Below are 18,777 nucleotides of genomic sequence, written 5' to 3' on the forward strand. Positions count from 1 at the left end.
TCAAATTATAGCCCCTTTGTTCAGTGTTTTCCCTCATATTTTCAAATTCTGATAAACACAAAATTTAGGTAGAAGAGCAGTATACATGTGAAAGGGAAAAAACCTACATCAGATCCTGTTGCTCTTGGAACTTCCAGGACTTGGTGCCCATATTGTTCATCTAAAGTTGAATACTTGAATACACTAACTTTAATAATGTGCAACCTAATATATGATAGGTATTGTTAAAATTTTACATGGATTTGTAACAAGAAAGCAGATAATTACTGATAAGCATTTCAGATTTATATAATTTTCTTGCTGACAGAACATAGGTGGCTCAAACTTTAAAATCACATTTATCTAGTTGAATCCCAATTATTTTAGAAATAGATTAACTGAAATTCAGATACATATATATAAACAAAAATAATACACCCTTAATATTAAAGACTTCCTCTCTGATCCAATTATTAACTTCTAGGTCTTGACTGATCTTACATTTTTAATTTCAGAGGAGTTAGGTAAAATTTTAGCTTACAGTAAAGCCTCGTTATTCATACAACGAATTGAGAATTTTCACTTATCTGATAATACAGGGGTGAAATGTTAATTAAGACAGAAAGACTTTGTGATTAAATGGAATAAATTTGATCAGCACACAATGAAAAAAGAAATCAACACAAGAAAGAAAGATGTATTTGAGAACATTTTTAATAAATAATGTGACAAAATTACTTTTCTGATTATTGGATTTTCAGTATGCAAAATTATGGCTAAAAATAAGAGGCTTCTTACATGAACATAATGAAAACATTAATCACATGGATTGTTCCCTTAGTACTGCGCGCCCTTTCTATGGAACTTTTTCAAATTATCTCAATGAACATGTTTAGTTTTTGGTGAACACCAGCTGTTTTTTTGTGGTTCAGTTTCGTTTGGCTTTGTTTTCCACTGGGGTCAGACCTGATACCTATCTATGAATAAAAGTACATTTTTATTCTTCAAATAGCACCAATTATAAAATCAATGATATTCATAAAATGACAAAAAAGGATCATAGAAATCTACTAGTCAGAGGGCATCATTTGGCAATTGAAAGCACGTAATGCCTCTATTAGAGATTTGAAGGAAATCTTGTAAGTTTCGATATTGGCCACAACAAACTTAAACCTCTTTTTTTCTTTAAGTCCAGGAAAAGTAAGAACCATTTGGTTCATGGCCCACAATAAAGTATGCACGTTACTTCACCATCTGTCATCATTCAAATATTCCAAATACAAACATAGAGCATTAACAAAACAGGTTAAAAACGCTTCTCAACATTTTTTTTCAATAAGACAAAAAAGGTTAATAGTTACAATGGTTTACAAATAAAGTTTAGTGATTGTGCTTTTAAAACCAAAAAAAAAAAAAAAAAAAAAAAATGAAAGAGAGACAGAGAGAGAGAGAGAGAGAGAGAGAGAGAAAGAGATTTAAAAACAGTGCATTACAAAAACAAAAAATCAAACTTCCTTAAGTGGCACTTCTGAAAGTCGAACTGACACTACCAGAAGAGATGTAGGCCAGTTAAGATAGGGATGTTCTTACTCAATTGGTCATTAAAACATCCACTTGTTTGTAATACGTATTTATAATTGCTTTCTGATTGAAAAATAGAACAAGGTTTTGCTAGGTTTACTTATGACAATGATTAGACAACCAGAGATCCAACTGGCTTAGCCCTACTTATCCAAAAGTACATTTCCAATAAGAATATACTTCAATGATTGAAATGAAGACAAAATAAAATACCACCAGGGTTTGCAAAGAGGATATATTTACAATGTTTCTACCCCATTCAAATTGTTTGTGGTTCTGCATTTGCTATATTTTTAGTTTTTTCCAGCAAAGGGTAGTATGAAAAACTGATTTTCAAATCATGTTAAAATGAAATATGTTTTAATTTGCATTAGCAGTTGGCTATAGAAAGATTATACTTTGAGAGCCCTTGGCATGAGGTTGAATATCAACTTTGTATCTTTGATCAGTATCTTGCTATAAATTAGCTTGGCATATAAGCAGTGCAATGCCATATCTCAGGGGCAAAATGCAGAAGAACAGTTTTGTTCCCTCTTGCTGGCTGATGACTGAAGCAAGAAGTCAAAGCACTTTCCCTGCGGGAAGTAAGGTGTGATGGTTTGCTCCAACAGCGAAGGGAAGAGGAAGGCTCTTTGTAGGGTTAGGGATCAAACAACAACAATAAAAACCCAATAAAGTTTTAAAAATGGTACCCCAAGAAGAGGAATAAAACGACAGTTTGCACACTCTGATTGCACTGAACATTTTATCTGGCGTCATGTGTCATCTGACAGGAGGCATCTTGAGTGAGAATTTTCACATTAGATCTCATAAGCCTCTTGCTTGTCTTCAGCTTTCTGTTTCCTGTAAGAGATACGTTATTGTCACAGTTGAAAATAAATCTTAAGAGGACTATCTTATATTTATTTATATGCATTTATTACTATTATAATTTAATGTGTTTTTCCATTTATTCATTGGCCTATGTTGGAAAGTGCTCATGTCAACTAATTCACTCATCAACCTTAGTTGGTCTTCACAGCAAATTCAACAAGTACCAAACTGGGTTCTGCACAGTGCCTCGGTGTTGTGTGGTGGGACACAGGGCTCTGAGAAGAGGGAAGGAATGTATTGAGTTATCGACTCCCCTCAGCCCCAACTCAACATTACAGCTCTGCTTTTGTTGGTTTTAAGTACTGGAGTTAACAGTAATGACATTCTGCTGCCCCAAAAGGCTACTTCTACTTTAAAATAAACTAAAACTTGAAAAAAACTTCTCTGTTTGCAGGAGGAAAGTCTTTCTCATTCTAGACCTCAAAATCAAAATACATTGAGCTTTATAGAACTTTCAATTAGACATAATGGCTTATACATTTTCAGCTTCTATTATAAAAAGTTATCATTTGACACATATTTATCATCTACTTGAGTTTAAATATATTAATTAAAAAATTGTCCTCAACTTATCTTTTATTAAATTGAGAAAATACAATCTTTGAATGGGTCGGGGGAGAATTTATGATATGGCTTACTGCCAACTCTATCTTGTATAGCTATCTGTCAAGCCTAACAAGAGAGTACATCTTTGACTAAAGAAGTTTCCTCCAACTGGGGAGGTCAGTGTCACAGACTAGGCATACACTTTCAGAAGTGTAAAGGTGAAGGACAGTCAGTCAAACCAGTCACATTACCCTAGTGATGGCTATGGCAACTTTCTCACTCACATCATATAACTCTGTCATCTTGCTGGGTTTTTATCAGCCTGCTACAATGCTATAAATTATAATATCTCTAGATCAATAGCTCTTATTTCTTAACAATATGTTTGCCATATGTATTTCTTATCTGAAAATCTGCAAATGAAGATAAACCCTAGATAAATAAATTGCAATTAACATTTAAAACTTTGGAACACATTTCAAGAAAATTCTCAAATTCTCAGAACTTCAGTTTCTGCCATCATAGACATTAGAGTACTGAAAAGCTTGTGATAAAACAGTAACATTTCTGTACACTGATAAAGGTTCCTAACTACATAAAACAACTACAGTCTAACATCGGTAAACTTGGGAAAAAATTATAGATACCTCTAATTCTTCATTATTATCTTCTCCTCTTTCATATCCTCCAAGTACCTGCATTTCTGCAATATTTCTTCGACCTACATTTGCTTGTTCTCTTTGTCTGCTTCCTGATCCTCTTGATGACATTGAGCTTGAGGAACTGGGATCTCTGGGATTATTTGATGTTGGAAAAGTAGGTCTACAATAAGGTAGAATATCCTCTGTGTAATGAAATATAATAAATGCAGGTGAACACCATCATACACTTTCAGTGTATATTGTATCACTCCTGTCTATCTGCAATTCTGAATAAGGAGGCATCAGTGATTTAAGGTATAAATGAGGACACTCTATACGCATAATGAATAATGCAGCATAGTGTCTTGAAAATGAAAAGTATAAGCCTTGCTGTTTTCCTATTAGTAGTCAGGGATTTGGACTGATTCCACTCATAAGCTCTTGTCCATCTCAAACTCACTAGAGACCAATATCATTAAAAGAGGTAAACCAAACCTGGAGTCAGACTTGGCTTCCAATTCTGTCATTCACTATACGATCTCAGATTATTTTAGGCTTTAGTTTCTACTTTTCCAAAAAAAGTGATGATAGTATCTATACCTAGAGGGTTTCCTAGTGTTGATAGGAAAACAGATGAAATAATAAAATATCTATGTAGCTTATAAAATGTTATAAGGAATTGGTAAAAAATCAAGCCCAGTCTCCTAGAAATACCAAACAGAGCCAAGCCTGGGTTCACTCTACAGACACCAAAATATCAACCTCCATGTCAATGTCCTATTTACATTGTGGAACTCTGAATCTTAGAAGCCTGCTATTGTTACTAACTTCAATAAGCAAGTCACTCCAATTAATTTCTGTCTCCGGAATTTCTACCTCCTTACTGCTTGAAATTTGGTGCTTCTCCTACTGATGCACCCTCCAGCTGCTCACTTGTCTCCAAAGTCTGCCAACTCTGCCTTTTGGACGACAAACACATAAACACCTAACTCTTTGGCATGCTCTTCCCCACCTCTCCCAAATGCTTCCTCTACTATTCACATTGCCTGAATGAAGCCTGATTTTCCCTGAAGTTTCCCCTGACGTTCTCTGTACTGGAAGGGTAAGGAGGAAGGCTTGCCTCTAGCTCACCATCACCAGTTCCACATCACTGCTCCTTTATCCTTGAACAAAAATATCCCCACTTCTGAGGCCCAAGCCATCGTTTTTTGAAGCCAGTATAGTCCTCTTTGATAATGCCTTGTTCTTTGCATTCCACTCATCACAACTTCCACTCCTAAACCACAGTTCTGACACAGGAGTTTCACAGTCCATGAGGATGACTGTTTCTGCAGCTTCTCTTCACAGCACTTGATACCGTGTGACCGTCATCCTCTGTCTCTGTTTCATCAACGGCTTTCTCTCTACTGACTTTCGTTTTCTCAAACTACAATATGATAAAATCTCTCTCTTGCTAAAAAGTTTCCCCTTAAGACTCTGCTTTCTATGAAATCAACACTTTTCTTTCCTCACCACTCAGCCAAGCTTCTTGAAAAGCAATTTGGATTCAATATTGATAGTCACAATTCCCATTCACTCTGCATCCCACTGAAATCCATTTATGCCTGCATCACTACTATGAAACTGAGAAAATTGATAATGCCAACCGTGTTTCCAGCCTTGTGTCCCTGGACCTCTTACTGCTCTCAATCAATGCAAATATTATTATTCTCTCAGCTGCTAGTTTTCCTTCCTCCCTGGTCAATCGTCTGTGAGCTCTTTTTATGAAGTGCCACTGATATGTTGATGCTCTACAGGTTTCTACTTTCAGCCTAATGTATATAATTCATATATATGTATGATATATATGAAAGTTCTATTATACATTATACATACATGTATAATTATACATTATACATATATGTATATCATTCATGTGTGTGTACATGTGTGTTTGTGTGTGTGTGTGTATATATATATATGAATGATATAGTTTGGATATTTATGGTCCCTACCCATATCTCATGTTGAATTGTAATCCCCAGTGTTGGAGGTGGTGCCAGGTGGGAGATGTCTGGCTCATGGAGGCAGATCCCTCATGCATCGCTTGTGCCATCCCCTTGATGATAGGTGAGCTCTCGCTCTGATTTCACACAAGATCTGGTGGTTTAAAAGTATATGGCACCTCCGCCCCACTCTCTCTCTCTCTCGCTCCTGCTTTCACCATGTGATGTGCCTACTCCGCCTTCATCTTCCGCCATGATTCTAAGTTTCCTGAGGTCTCCTCAGAAGCCAAGTGGATGTCAACACCATGTTTCCTATAAAGACTGCAGAACACTTAGCCAATTAAATCTCTTTCTTTTATAAATTACCCAGTCTCAGGCTTTTCTTTATAGAAACGCAAGAATGGCTTAATACTATATATATAGTTTTTCTTCTACTGACCCTAGGTGATTTTGCCCAGTCTCACAGATTAAAACCCTTTCCAAACTATGACTGTCATAAGGGGAGGTATTTTGTCTGCTTCGTGTGCTGATATACTTTCACCTTGACCTATAACAGGTCATTAATAAACTGTTTTCCATGATTTTCATCATGCTGAATCATTATATTTTTAATTCCTAAACTGCGCCCCAAACCTTAGGCTCCTACAGGCAACCCAACTGAACCCCTACTCTTGCATGTTACTCAAACTCAGCCTGTTGAACACTGACCTCACAATGCTCACTCCCTTAAATGTCTTCCTTTGCTATATTCTCGAAGACACTGAATGACATCACACTAATCATTAAGATATGCAAGACAGAAAATGAAATTATTATAGATTCTTCCCTTTCAACAACCTTTCCATACATCTTAAGTGTATCATTTCCACATAGTCCGACATACAACAAGTAAGGTTGATTCTGACTCTAAAAAGTTTCTTGAATTTTCCGAGTCACCCATCCTTGCTCCTATAGCATGGTTTATATTTTCTCCATTTCTTGTCTGGGGGTTTTACACATCTTCAAACATCCTTGAGCTATTCCTCTCTAAACTGTCTTCGCTCAGCCACTTTCCTCTTATAAAATCTATAGGCTCTTTATGACTTAAGACTTCATGTACCTCAAGAGCTTCATCTCTGACCACTTTTATTATGTAGTAGTACTGAATTTCTTACAGTTTCCTCAATAGACCTTCAAGCTTTGTATGCACATTATCCACCTAAATAAATCCTCTTTTCTTATACAAGCTAAATTCCACCCATTCTTAAACACTCAGTTCATATGTCATTTCTGCCAGGAAAGATCAAGAGATCTTTCCTAACAGTCTCTCACAGTCCTGAGTGAATTCTCTCTCTTCTGGACTCTCAAGTATCATGGCACTATGAAGGTTATACAGAGCACAACAATATCTATGAATGTATACATTATCTGTCCCTCTCTCCCTGACTACAAGCCCCTTGAAGTCAAGGTTTATGCTTATACATAAATCTCAGGATTTAGTACAATGCTTAATAACACAGTAGGTGTTTGATATATGTAGAAATAAATTGAACCAATGGAGGCAAATGTCAGCAAAATGATCAGACATTCAAGTCCAAAAGACCACTCTCCTTAATGAAAAATAATCATTCATTATACACATAAATCAGGGTGCCTCTTTCACTATGAACAACGTAAATGGAAATATGAAGGTGAAAATTACAGCAATGCATACAAACGACCACTTAATGGCGTATACAGATAGGGTTATGATTCAAATAAAAAATTGGAAAAGCAGAGCATGTTAAATAACTCTTCAGTGTACCTCAGTGATTTCCATGATTCCCTGGGTTCCTTGTTTCTAGACTAATGGTCTACTCTTAGTTCTTTCGTTAGAAATATTTTTATAGCAGAAAGGACAACTTATGCAATTTCTGAAGATTGATTTTTTAAAATTTAATCTCTGTTTTCTAAATCTGCATACAAAATATTTCCAGGTGTATAAAATTTCCTTCTGAAGAAGAATCTCACCTACTTTTTAATTTTAAAAAATATTTATTTATTTATTTATTTATTTTCCAAGACAGAGTCTTGCTCTGTCACCCAGACCTGGAGTGCAATGGCGTGATCTTGGCTCACTGTAACCTCCTCCTCCCGGGTTCAAGCAATTCTTCTGCCTCAGCCTCCCGAGTAGCTGGGATTACAGGTGCACATGACCACACCCTGCTGACTTTTTTATTTTTAGTAGAGATGGGGTTTCGCCATGTTGGCCAGGCTGGTCTCCAACTCCTGACCTTGTGATCCACCCACCTTGGCCTCCCAAAGTGCTGGGATTTCAGGCATGAGCCACTGTGCCCAGCCAAGTTTTAATGAAGCCTTCCTACAAGCAGGAATCGCTCCACACTTTCTAGCCAGATATAAACCTCGCAATTTACATGATCACATTCTATTTATGAATCACTATTTGGAGGTGAGTCACGCTGAGTCAAAAGTTCAGAGCCAGATCAACTTTGGGTTAACTGAGAAAAATAAGTTTTTCAAACTTTGGATTGCGGTGATATCATCAAGGACTTTGTGGTCGCACAATAGAGGCATGAGTCTGAGATGCACAGCTTTATCTATCACCTTGCTTCTGAGTCTATGCCTGGATTAGGAGTTCAGGCTGCAGTCACAGAACAAAGAGAAATTGCCCTCCGTGTTGAAAAGAAGTTAGCTAATGACCAGACGTCCATAATAAATACAACAATACACTGAGGTCAGATCTTACCACAATATATCTACTAAAATACAGTAGTCAAGTCCCCTGTAGGTTTTTAAGTTTCATTCCCCTATCACTCTTTGCTGATATCCTCAACCAATAATCTTCCGTTTCTTGGTTTCTTCTCTTTAGTCTATAATAATGTTCAAACGCACTATCCTAAAACATTTCCAGTGATTTGGGCTTTCTGTCAAACCCTATCCCAAGATTTCCTCCTCATCCGAAACTTCCAAAAAGAGTTCACATGTGCTGATCACCTCCCTTCCAAAATTTCCATTCGCTTTCCAACCCCATACAGCCTGGCTTTTATTCTGACCCACAAACAACATATCGCAAGATCCCTTTTACCCTCGCTTGGGTTTACATTCAACTTTCACCACTGTGGTATTTTACATACCTTCCTGTCTGAAAATTTCCCACTTCATTCTTTATAGGACACTATTTTCGATGGCTTGGATACCTTGATTATTAAATCTCTGGGTCGGACAATCCGTTTCCTTAATAGGATGTTGATTATCTACCTAGTCTCTGATATGATCATCCTTGACTAGTGGTGTGTTGGAGCAGGCTCAATATTTCACAATACCTGATTATATTCATCTCTTCCTACCTCCGCATTCAGTGACTTGAAATTGGCAATTCTGAGAGTATTCACACAACAGAAGCAAGCAAATGGCTACAAATTAGGGTCTGCTTTTGTTTTCTCCTGGACAGTTGACTGATAGTTACTGGCATTATCTCTGCTGAAATTCAGGCTTTGTTATTCACATAATTATCACCTCTGTGTTGTGGGTTCTAAAATCCACTCTGTCCTCACAATCTTTCTCCTCATCTTTAAACCTAGTTCTCTAAATTTGAGTTCTTTGTAGATTCTGGATATTAGCCCTTTGTCAGATGAGTAGGTTGCAAAAATTTTCTCCCATTCTGTAGGTTGCCTGTTCACTCTGATGGTAGTTTCTTTTGCTGTGCAAAAGCTCTTTAGTTTAATTAGATCCCATTTGTCAATTTTGGCTTTTGCTGCCGTTGCTTTTGGTGTTTTAGACATGAAGTCCTTGCCCATGCCTATGTCCTGAATGGTACTACCTAGATTTTCTTCTAGGGTTTTTATGGTATTAGGTCTAACATTTAAGAACTCAAACAAATATACGAGAAAAAAACAAACAACCCCATCAAAAAGTGGGGAAAGGATATGAACAGACATTTCTCAAAAGAAGATATTCATACAGCCAACAGACACATGAAAAAATGCTCATCATCACTGGCCATCAGAGAAATGCAAATCAAAACCACAATGAGATACCATCTCACACCAGTTAGAATGGCAATCATTAAGAAGTCAGGAAACAACAGGTGTTGGAGAGGATGTGGAGAAATAGGAACACTTTTACACTGTTGGTGGGATTGTAAACTAGTTCAACCATTATGGAAAACAGTATGGCAATTCCTCAAGGATCTAGAACTAGATGTACCATATGACCCAGCCATCCCACTACTGGGTATATACCCAAAGGATTATAAATTAGTCTACTACAAAGACACATGCACACGTATGTTTATTGCGGCACTATTCACAATAGCAAAGACTTGGAATCAACCCAAATGTCCATCTGTGACAGACTGGATTAAGAAAATGTGGCACATATACACCATGGAATACTATGCAGCCATAAAAAAGGATGAGTTTGCGTCCTTTGTAGGGACATGGATGCAGCTGGAAACCATCATTCTTAGCAAACTATCACAAGAAGAGAAAACCAAACACCGCATGTTCTCACTCATAGGTGGGAACTGAACAATGAGATCATTTGGACTCGGGAAGGGGAACATCACACACTGGGGTCTATCATGGGGAGGGGGGAGGAGGGAGGGATTGCATTGGGGAGTTATACATGATATAAATGATGAATTGATGGGTGCTGACGAGTTGATGGGTGCAGCACACCAACATGGCATAAGTATACATATGTAACAAACCTGCACGTTATGCACATGTACCCTAGAACTTAAAGTATAATAAAAAAAAAAAAAAAAAAAAAAAAAAAAAAAAAATAAACCTAGTTCTCTAAATTTTTATTATGATTTTTACTACCTGTGTTCTTGTCAGCATTTTAATCCATTCAAAACTGCAATAATTTTCCCCATGAAATTTAACATTTTCCCTGTTCTTTTTTTTTTTTTTACATTGGTTAATATGAGCGTGTTCCACTGGTCACTCAGGGCCACCTACTCAACCTACCAACACTTCTTTTGTTTACTCTATTATCTCAACTCACCTTTCAACATTCAATGAGCCACCAAGTCCTCCTGGGCCTCTCTCTGAAGTGCCTGTACAGGCTGATCCTTCCTGTTCTTCTGAGCTATTTTAATTCAGTGCTTTCATATTTTATACTTGAGTGTTACTGTAATGTTTCTGACACCCTCATCTACCGGTTTCCAGTCTTCCTCCACTATACAGTGCTGCCAGTTATTTTTCTAAAACACATATCTGATTATGTCATTTCTCACTCAAACTCCTTATTGGCTCACAACTGCCCTTGTCGTAAATCTCAGCCCCTCAGAATAGTGTCCCTTGCCTTTGCAACTGGGCCTAACCACCTTTCTAGTTTTATTTTTCACCCAGGTTACAGAGCAGTTGTGCAATCTCAGCTGACCGCAGTCTTGACCTTCCAGGTGCAAGCCATCCTCCCACCTCAGCCTCCTGGGTAGCTAGGACTACAGGCATGTGCCACCACGTCCAGCTAATTGTTGTGTTTTTTTGTAGAGATGGTCTCTGGCCCCAAACATTCAATTCTCCAGCCAAACTGGAAACCATTGTTCACCAAACATTCACTTTCATACATTCATGTTCTTTTCTCAACCTATTTCTTTTCCCCGCTATCCCTTCTCCCTCTTTAACCTGTTGAAATCATGCTTTCCTTTAAAATGTAACTCAATTGGCACCTCTCCAGGAAGGCCTTGTATAAAGTCACATACTGGAGTGAATTGTATTAAATTAAAGTTATTCGAGTACATGCCTATGTCCTCCATTGGAAAGCAAATTTCTTAATCTTACCACTTTTCGTATGGCCACATAGAGCCTAACTGTATGCCTTGCAAACACTCAATCTGTATTTATTTGCTGCTTGATTGGATGACTACCTTGGACGAGATGACTCTTTGCTGGTGGAAGGTCGCGTTTTGCTGCCTTGTTTCCACGTCCTTTCCCGTCATTTGGCTGTTCCTGGGCTTCTCTGGGATCACCTGGATTTGTTCGCATGTCAACAACTTGTCTTCCATCCAATACTTCTCTCCCCTTGTAACTGCTTCCTTTTCTATCTGACGATCTTTCTGTTCTTGCATCTATAGAAGGGAGTTTTGGCACCACAACAGGTCGTACTTCCAGCTGTGTCTTGGATTGGACAGTAGGTGACTTTATAGCAGGTGGTGGCACAGGAGGCGGCGGAAGATCTAAAAAGAAACATTAAAAATACTGCTGTAAAAGTCTGCTACTTATGAAACCATCACACACTTGGATTATCATTGGAGTCACATTCACCTATGAGATACTGCATCTTAAATGAACTAGAATACTTGAAGGTAACCAAGGAAAAAGACCCCAAATTTTATTTTTTATTTATGTTTATTTATTTATTTATTTATTTAGAGACAGGGTCTTACTCTGTCATTCAGGCTACAGTGCAGTTGCACAGTCTCAGCTCGCTGCAGCCTCGACCTCCTGGGTACAAGCAATCCTCCCATCTCAGCCTCCTGAGTAGCTAGGACTCTAGGTATGCGCCACACACCTGGCTAATTTTTGTGTTTTTTGTAGAGATGGGGTTTTGCCATGTTACCCAGGCTGGTCTCTCACTCCTGGACTCAAGTGATCTGCCCACCCTGGCTTCCTAAAGCGCTGGAACTACAGGTGCGAGCCACTGCACCTGGCCAAGACCAACAACTTTAATGTACTCTTGTTATCTAGCACAGAACTCCTGAATCACAAAGTTGGGACTTAATGACGTCTGCTCCTGGGATAGCTAACAGCGGGTATGTGTACTGTAACTTTCTCTCTCCGAAGTGTGGGAGAGCTTACTAATTGATTTCAGTAGAACACTGCTAGTACCAGGTGCACGCCTTTGCTCCTTCAGGCAATCACTTCAAATTGATTGAGGTTGGTACTTGAGTTGAGACCTATTTGCCATCTCTAATCTAGCCTAAATCTCTTCTCATTTTGTAGAGAAGGAAGCTCAAACTTGTAGACCTTAAGCTACCCTGCAATCTCAAAGCTAGATATAATCGGAACCAGGACTCATCAATGGTTTAGTGTTCTTTATATTACTATATTCAATTGCATGTTTATAGTATACTATTCATTGATGGACTCTCACCATTTTATGTACCCAGAGGTTTTAAACCAGATAATCACTGGTATAAATATAGGTTAATTTGATCTACACATACACACACATACACACACACACACATGCACACACACACACACACACGTTATTTCTAGTTGTAGTTACATATTAAGTAATACATATTACATATAACTTAACTTATATAATTTAATTTCTTCCTTTTTTTTTGAGACAAAGTCTTACTTTGTTGCCTAGGCTGGAGTGCAGTGGTGTGATCTCGGCTCACTGCAGCCTCTGTCTCCCATCAAGTGATCTTCGTGCCTTGGCCTCCTGGGTAACTGGGACCACAGGCATATGCCACCACAAATGATTAACTTTTGTAGTTTTTGTAGTGACAGGGTTTCACTATGTTGCCCAAGCTGGTCTCCTGTGCTCAAGCCATCCACCCATTTTGATCTCCTAAAGTGCTGGGATTATAGCCATGAGCCACCACACCCAGCCTATAATTCAATTTTGTATATCATAGATATACTTAAGAATGAAAGTAGGCATAAAATTTGATATCTAGAAAGAAAATTTTTAACCAGTGCTATCTTTAAAAATCATTCCTATATATAATCCAGGGAGAAAGGAAATATGTATCCTAATATTATTTGGTAATTTAGTAGAAAAATATGAGTAGATACTAAGTTTTGGTTATTCTGGCTGTAGTGTGGGGAATGTATTAACAAGAAAAGCTTCAATTCAGGAGGTCAAGAGATTATTGTTATTATTATTTTATTTTTTATTTTTATTTTTGAGACAGAGTCTTGCTGTGTTGCCCAGGCTGGAGTGCAGTGGTGCGATCTTGGCTCATTGCAACCTCTGCCTCCTGGTTCAAGCAATTCTTGTGTCTCAGCCTCCCGAGTAGCTGGGATTACAGGTACGTGCCATCACACCCAACTTATTTTTGTATTTTAGTAGAGACAGGGTTTCACCAGGTTGGCCAGGATGGTCTCGAACTCCTGACCTCATGATCCTCCTGCCTCAGCCTCCCAAAGTGCTGGGATTACAGGCCTGAGCCTGTAATCTCTTGACCACACCTGGTCAAGAGATTATTATAACTCACATAATTAATGATAGGTGATAAAATGTTATTGGTGGCTGCTCAGATGGAGAGGAAAAGACGTGTTTGAGATTAAGGGAGAAAAATCAATATTATTTCAGGATCAATGAAATACAGTACAGGGGTGGGGGAGGAAGAATCTCAGATGACTTTTAGGATTTTTGCCATAGTTGTCTCGGTGAATGAAAAGAACATCACTGAAGGTACAGAACGCAGCAAAAAGGGAGATGTTTGTGAAGGAAGAGTGCAAGTTCAGTTTTAAAAACGTGAATAGGAGGAGCTTTTGGAGCATCAACATAGAAAGGTACAACAGGTATTTGTAAATAAAATCTGAATTTCAGGAGAGATCAAAACCAGAAATACAGAGATTTTGGAATTATCAGCATAGCTATGTTTTTAAGTATTGTCTTTAGAAATGGTAACGTTTTCACGTTTGTAGACTACTGTCTAGAATAAACTAAAACACATTCATAAAACATCTATTACATGCTTGGTATTATAAAATCACCCTTAAGATTTTAAATTTAAAAATACAAATTTACGTGGTAAAAAATTCAGTAGGAGTTTAAACTTGAAAGAACAACCTCGGTACCTCCCCACCTCCACTTCTAATCTCCAGGATTGACTATGCAGAGGTAATGGGCTTGAAAGGTTTTCTATAGATCATTCCTGAAGTTATTTATAAAGCAGGGCTGTCTAGTCTCATCACTGCAGGGAGCACCATTCATATCAAGGACTATAGACAATGTCCACACCTGGGATGACACAGAGTGCCTGTCTTCCCATTCACATGTGGTGACCAGATAGAAAGGACCACACATACACAGAGACAGCCTTCCTTCTTTACCTTCCCCAATTCTACTTATTATTAAAGATAACCAAAAAGAGAGAGTTAGAAAACAGGCTGTATCAAGTAGCCTAAAGCCAAGGGACCCAAGGCAGAATGATTTTAAATTCAGACCGAGCCTGGGATTGGCAATACGGGGAAAAAGGTCTAATTCAGAACACACCATGAAAAAGAGAGAGTGAGTGACCGCAGGCTCATTTCTGCACTATCTGCTTGCGATAAACTTAAATTGGATTGCAAACACAGATTATCAGGAAGCCGATGACTGCCACTTTCATCACATCATAAAATGTCTGGGCCTTTAAGATATCAAAGCTGATGACTACCACTATCTTAACATCGCACAAAGTCTTGGGAATATATGACTCATGAGACAAAATCTGTTACTAGATGTTCTAGATAGGTGTTATTTATAACACAAGTTAAAAAGAGAAGAGAACCTGATGACAATTTAAAGAATTCTAACTTCCTATATATATTTGTCACTGTATCTAATGACAATTAGAGAGGGAAATGTTGACAGGTTTGATTTCTTATACAAACAGATTGCCAAATAAATTCTTTCTTAGGTATTATAAAATATCACCAAGCAGGGATATCCCTGCTTACGAGGCCAGGGATTATTACAGTACAAACAATTCTATATTCCACATAGTGATATATAGTGCTTTCACCCAATTTGTACCATGAGTAGTACAAACTGGATTTCACAAATGGGATTGTGGACTTGTTTTGTATGTGTGTGTGTGTGTGTGTGTGGACTTTATGTAATCGTATAAACACTCATTCTTTCTACAAGACTTTCCAAATAACAGTATAATGCATGTAAAGTAACATAGAAGAACATGTGCATTCAGACAAGTCTGCCAACATTAACTTGCTATAGAGATCTAGCACTCTATTTACTTAACTGCTTCAAGTCTTCAGACCTTGTAATTAATGATAAATCAAGTCAAAATAACATTATTCCAAAGAGGGTGGTGAATTTATAATTTATGAAAAGTAGGAATGGAGAAATAATGTAGATTTCATTTTTAAATCAACTATGTAAATGCATTAGAAAGGTTGAAGAGAGGGGGTGGAAAGAATCTATTAGAAGGTCCTAGAAATGTACTTATTCCTGGCTTTTACTTATTAAGACTCTGGCTAATACATATTCATGTATCCTAATCCTACCCTTTATCTGGGTTAAACTTGTAAGAGGCAAATATGAAATAAATAAATCATTAGATACTGCCTGTCAGTGTGACTGTAGCATGCAACACTCTCCTTTGCACTGAGTTCTCCGAGTGCTTACGAGGCCTTGGGTTTGACCACAGAGCAAGTTTTGGCCACAATGCCAGGTGGTAGGGGCTGGTGCACTGTTATGGGCTGAGTTGTGCCCCCTTAAAATTCAAATCGTGAAGTCCTAACCCCCAGTACCTCAGAATGTGACTGTATTTGGAGTCTTTAAAGAGGTAATGAAGGTAAAATGAGGTCACTAGGGTAGGTCCTAATCCGTTATAACTGGTGTCACTAAAGGAGGAGATTAGGACAGACACACACCGGAGAAAGATCAGATGAAGACACAGGGAGATGACGGCCATCTCCCAGCCAAGGAGAGAGGCCTCAGAAGAAACCATTCCTGCTGACACCTTGGTCTTAAATTTCTGGCTTCCAGAAGCGTGAAGAAATAAATTTCTGTTTTTTAAGCTACCTAGTCTGCGCTACTTTGCTATGGCGGCCCGCGCAAACTAATACAAGGATTAACTGAGAAGGATCATCACAAATTACTCTTTATCAGTTCAGACATGGCCACTCTTCATCTTTCTTTATATAGTTTTTAAAGACCCTACGAAGGAACGTCATAATCTGAACAAAATTAACAAAGTAAAGATGCTACAAAATCAATACTGATAAACCATATTCTGAACAATAGTCACCTAAATGTATTGACAATAATCAAACTCATCCATCATAATCCATACATTTTGCTCACTAAAAAGAAAAAATACCCCACAAAATTCTTCATGTCTTACTAATATGTTCGATTCACATTTTAACAATGGGTAGCTCTTTAAATTCTTTCTTCCTCTCCCTTCTCTTTTTTAATAAATTGTACCGATTGTGTCTGCATTAAGCTTCTTCATGAATTGGTCTATGAATCTTTTTCCAAAAATGCAGTGTAGTAATTTGAGAAAATAATTTCTGAAAAAGTGGCTTTTGTCTCTGTGTCATAACCACTGCCATCCAGAGTGTGTACATTTCTCTTATTACTAGCATTAACAAGTATCTGCATTATATGACTTCAATTAATCAACACGCATGATGGGATATGTATATAATAAGACACAGCACTGTTATTTTGTTTTTTTTTACCCAACAGTAAGCATACAGCATAAAATTCAAGACTTGTTAGTATAGCAAACATAACTTGAAGGATGGTTATCAAAATATTGAAAGAAAGTGAATGCTGTACTAGCTTTAGTCATTTCTCCATTTTATCTATTTTTGTGACTCAGAGAAAATAATTACTGGCTTTTATATTGCAGTATGCACTATGATAATTTTGCGTAATCACTTTTGTGAAATGAGCAATTAGAAATCCAAATAAACATTTCAGATTAACTTTTGGCTTTACAAATATTTCAATATACATCTTTGGTATTTCTGAAATTAATTTAAAAAATAACTTGGAGGCATCATCATTCAATGTAATAGTTATTATTCAGGGATTAGCTAGAATTATATTTAATTATTAACACTGAAATAAGTACTACAGCACGTGGGATAATAAATACAGACAATTTTCAAGCATAGTGTAATTTATAACTGTGATACAATATTTGTTAACTTGGCATGCTTACATTATTGAAAACATTTTCAAAAAGCATCACTCAATGCCAGAGTCCCCTTTGAACAAGTATAAATAAGTGGTAGAAAGATCTACACAAGGCTTTAGGCCAGATTTTCTCCCTTATGTATTCAATTTACATGTGTTTACATCGAGGCTTGCTGTTTGGTCAGTTTTTCAGTGAGGAGCACTCTCTTCTAGATAATAAAATTTGATAAAACAGCCATAAAACGTGAAAAATGCCATTATAGTAGCCCCATAAATGTAAAATTGCCGGTAGAGTTGGGGGATTTATACCTAGTGTCTGTCCCTTCACAGAGGCAAACATGCAAAAAGCCACTGTAATAACCCTTCAAAATCAGATAATATTCTGACAGCTCAGTTTCACTAACAAAAGAGTCCTGGGCAGAAGCCAGGAGGCCCAGGTGCACTGTGTCATGCCAGTATTTAATGTAGTCTAATATCAGAGAGATGCTAGTAAGAGAAAATACTCAGAATAAAGTACAGATAATAGCATGGACAGCCACTCATTGCAAAATTACTTGTGCTCGTCATGCTGTGAGCTTTGTATTAAATTCTTCTGTCAAGTGGTAGGAATCATAGGGAGAAGTACCTCAGAAAACCTTCCTTGCAACCTTGGATAAGGATCTATAATATTAGGCTTTCATATGATAATGGCAAACGATGCCCTTTTTGAAAAATTGCTGACTGGTAATGAAAGTCCTAATCAGATTTTGTTGCAGAGGACCAGGAGGTGGGGAAACTATGCCTGTAACATAGTTCCTTCCTCCACCCCTTTAGCAAATTTAGCAAACTTGACAAGAGCAGTGAGTCTGAGAGAATTTATCTTACATGAATTTCCAACAAAGCCCGTGGGGTTGTTTTATAAAATGAGAAGGTGGTGGTTTAATAAATGCTAGGCCACCTAAGGCACTTTCATTAAAGGCTTTCTCTAGACAAAATCACACTGTTTGCATTTTCCTCCTGTGCTCCCTCGAGAATGTGAACGTCACCTCTTCAGTGAGAGTGGACACTGTATGTGAAGGCATGAAGATAGATGATTTATCTTTTGGCGCCCCAAATAACTGTTTGTGACACCACTATCGTTAGAATTAATATTCAAACCCATTTATTGTCTTCTATTTGAATGCAAAAATTGTAAAATAAAAAAATGAGGACACTCTGGAGGATTTATCACTAAATCTGACAAAGGTTAAACCTATGCCATTACTTCAACTGCCAACTTCAACTGTAGTGATGTCCATTTGTTTGAAACTACAAAATAACTTTCAAAAACATTAAGGATCTACAAATGGTTTTGTTTTTCAAATAAC

General features: G+C 37.5%; 1 protein-coding gene across 5 annotated transcripts in view; it reads right to left on the bottom strand.

Moving 5' to 3' along the window:
- Positions 1 to 675: 675 nt before the first annotated feature.
- ROBO1 (roundabout guidance receptor 1) overlaps positions 676 to 18,777 on the bottom strand; it is a 1,191,260-nt gene continuing 1,173,158 nt past the window's right edge. For all 5 annotated transcript variants that reach the window (XM_030939682.1, XM_010368545.2, XM_010368544.2 and 2 more), the window contains 3 exons: positions 11,460 to 11,768; positions 3,627 to 3,823; positions 676 to 2,403 (listed from right to left, as the gene is read on the bottom strand). In XM_030939682.1, the coding sequence (XP_030795542.1) occupies positions 2,389 to 2,403; positions 3,627 to 3,823; positions 11,460 to 11,768 (521 nt within the window). In that variant the 3' untranslated portion in view covers positions 676 to 2,388. The remainder of the gene's footprint in view (positions 2,404 to 3,626; positions 3,824 to 11,459; positions 11,769 to 18,777) is intronic.

Source organism: Rhinopithecus roxellana, chromosome 1, assembly GCF_007565055.1.
Source record: "Rhinopithecus roxellana isolate Shanxi Qingling chromosome 1, ASM756505v1, whole genome shotgun sequence".
NCBI lineage: Eukaryota > Metazoa > Chordata > Mammalia > Primates > Cercopithecidae > Rhinopithecus > Rhinopithecus roxellana.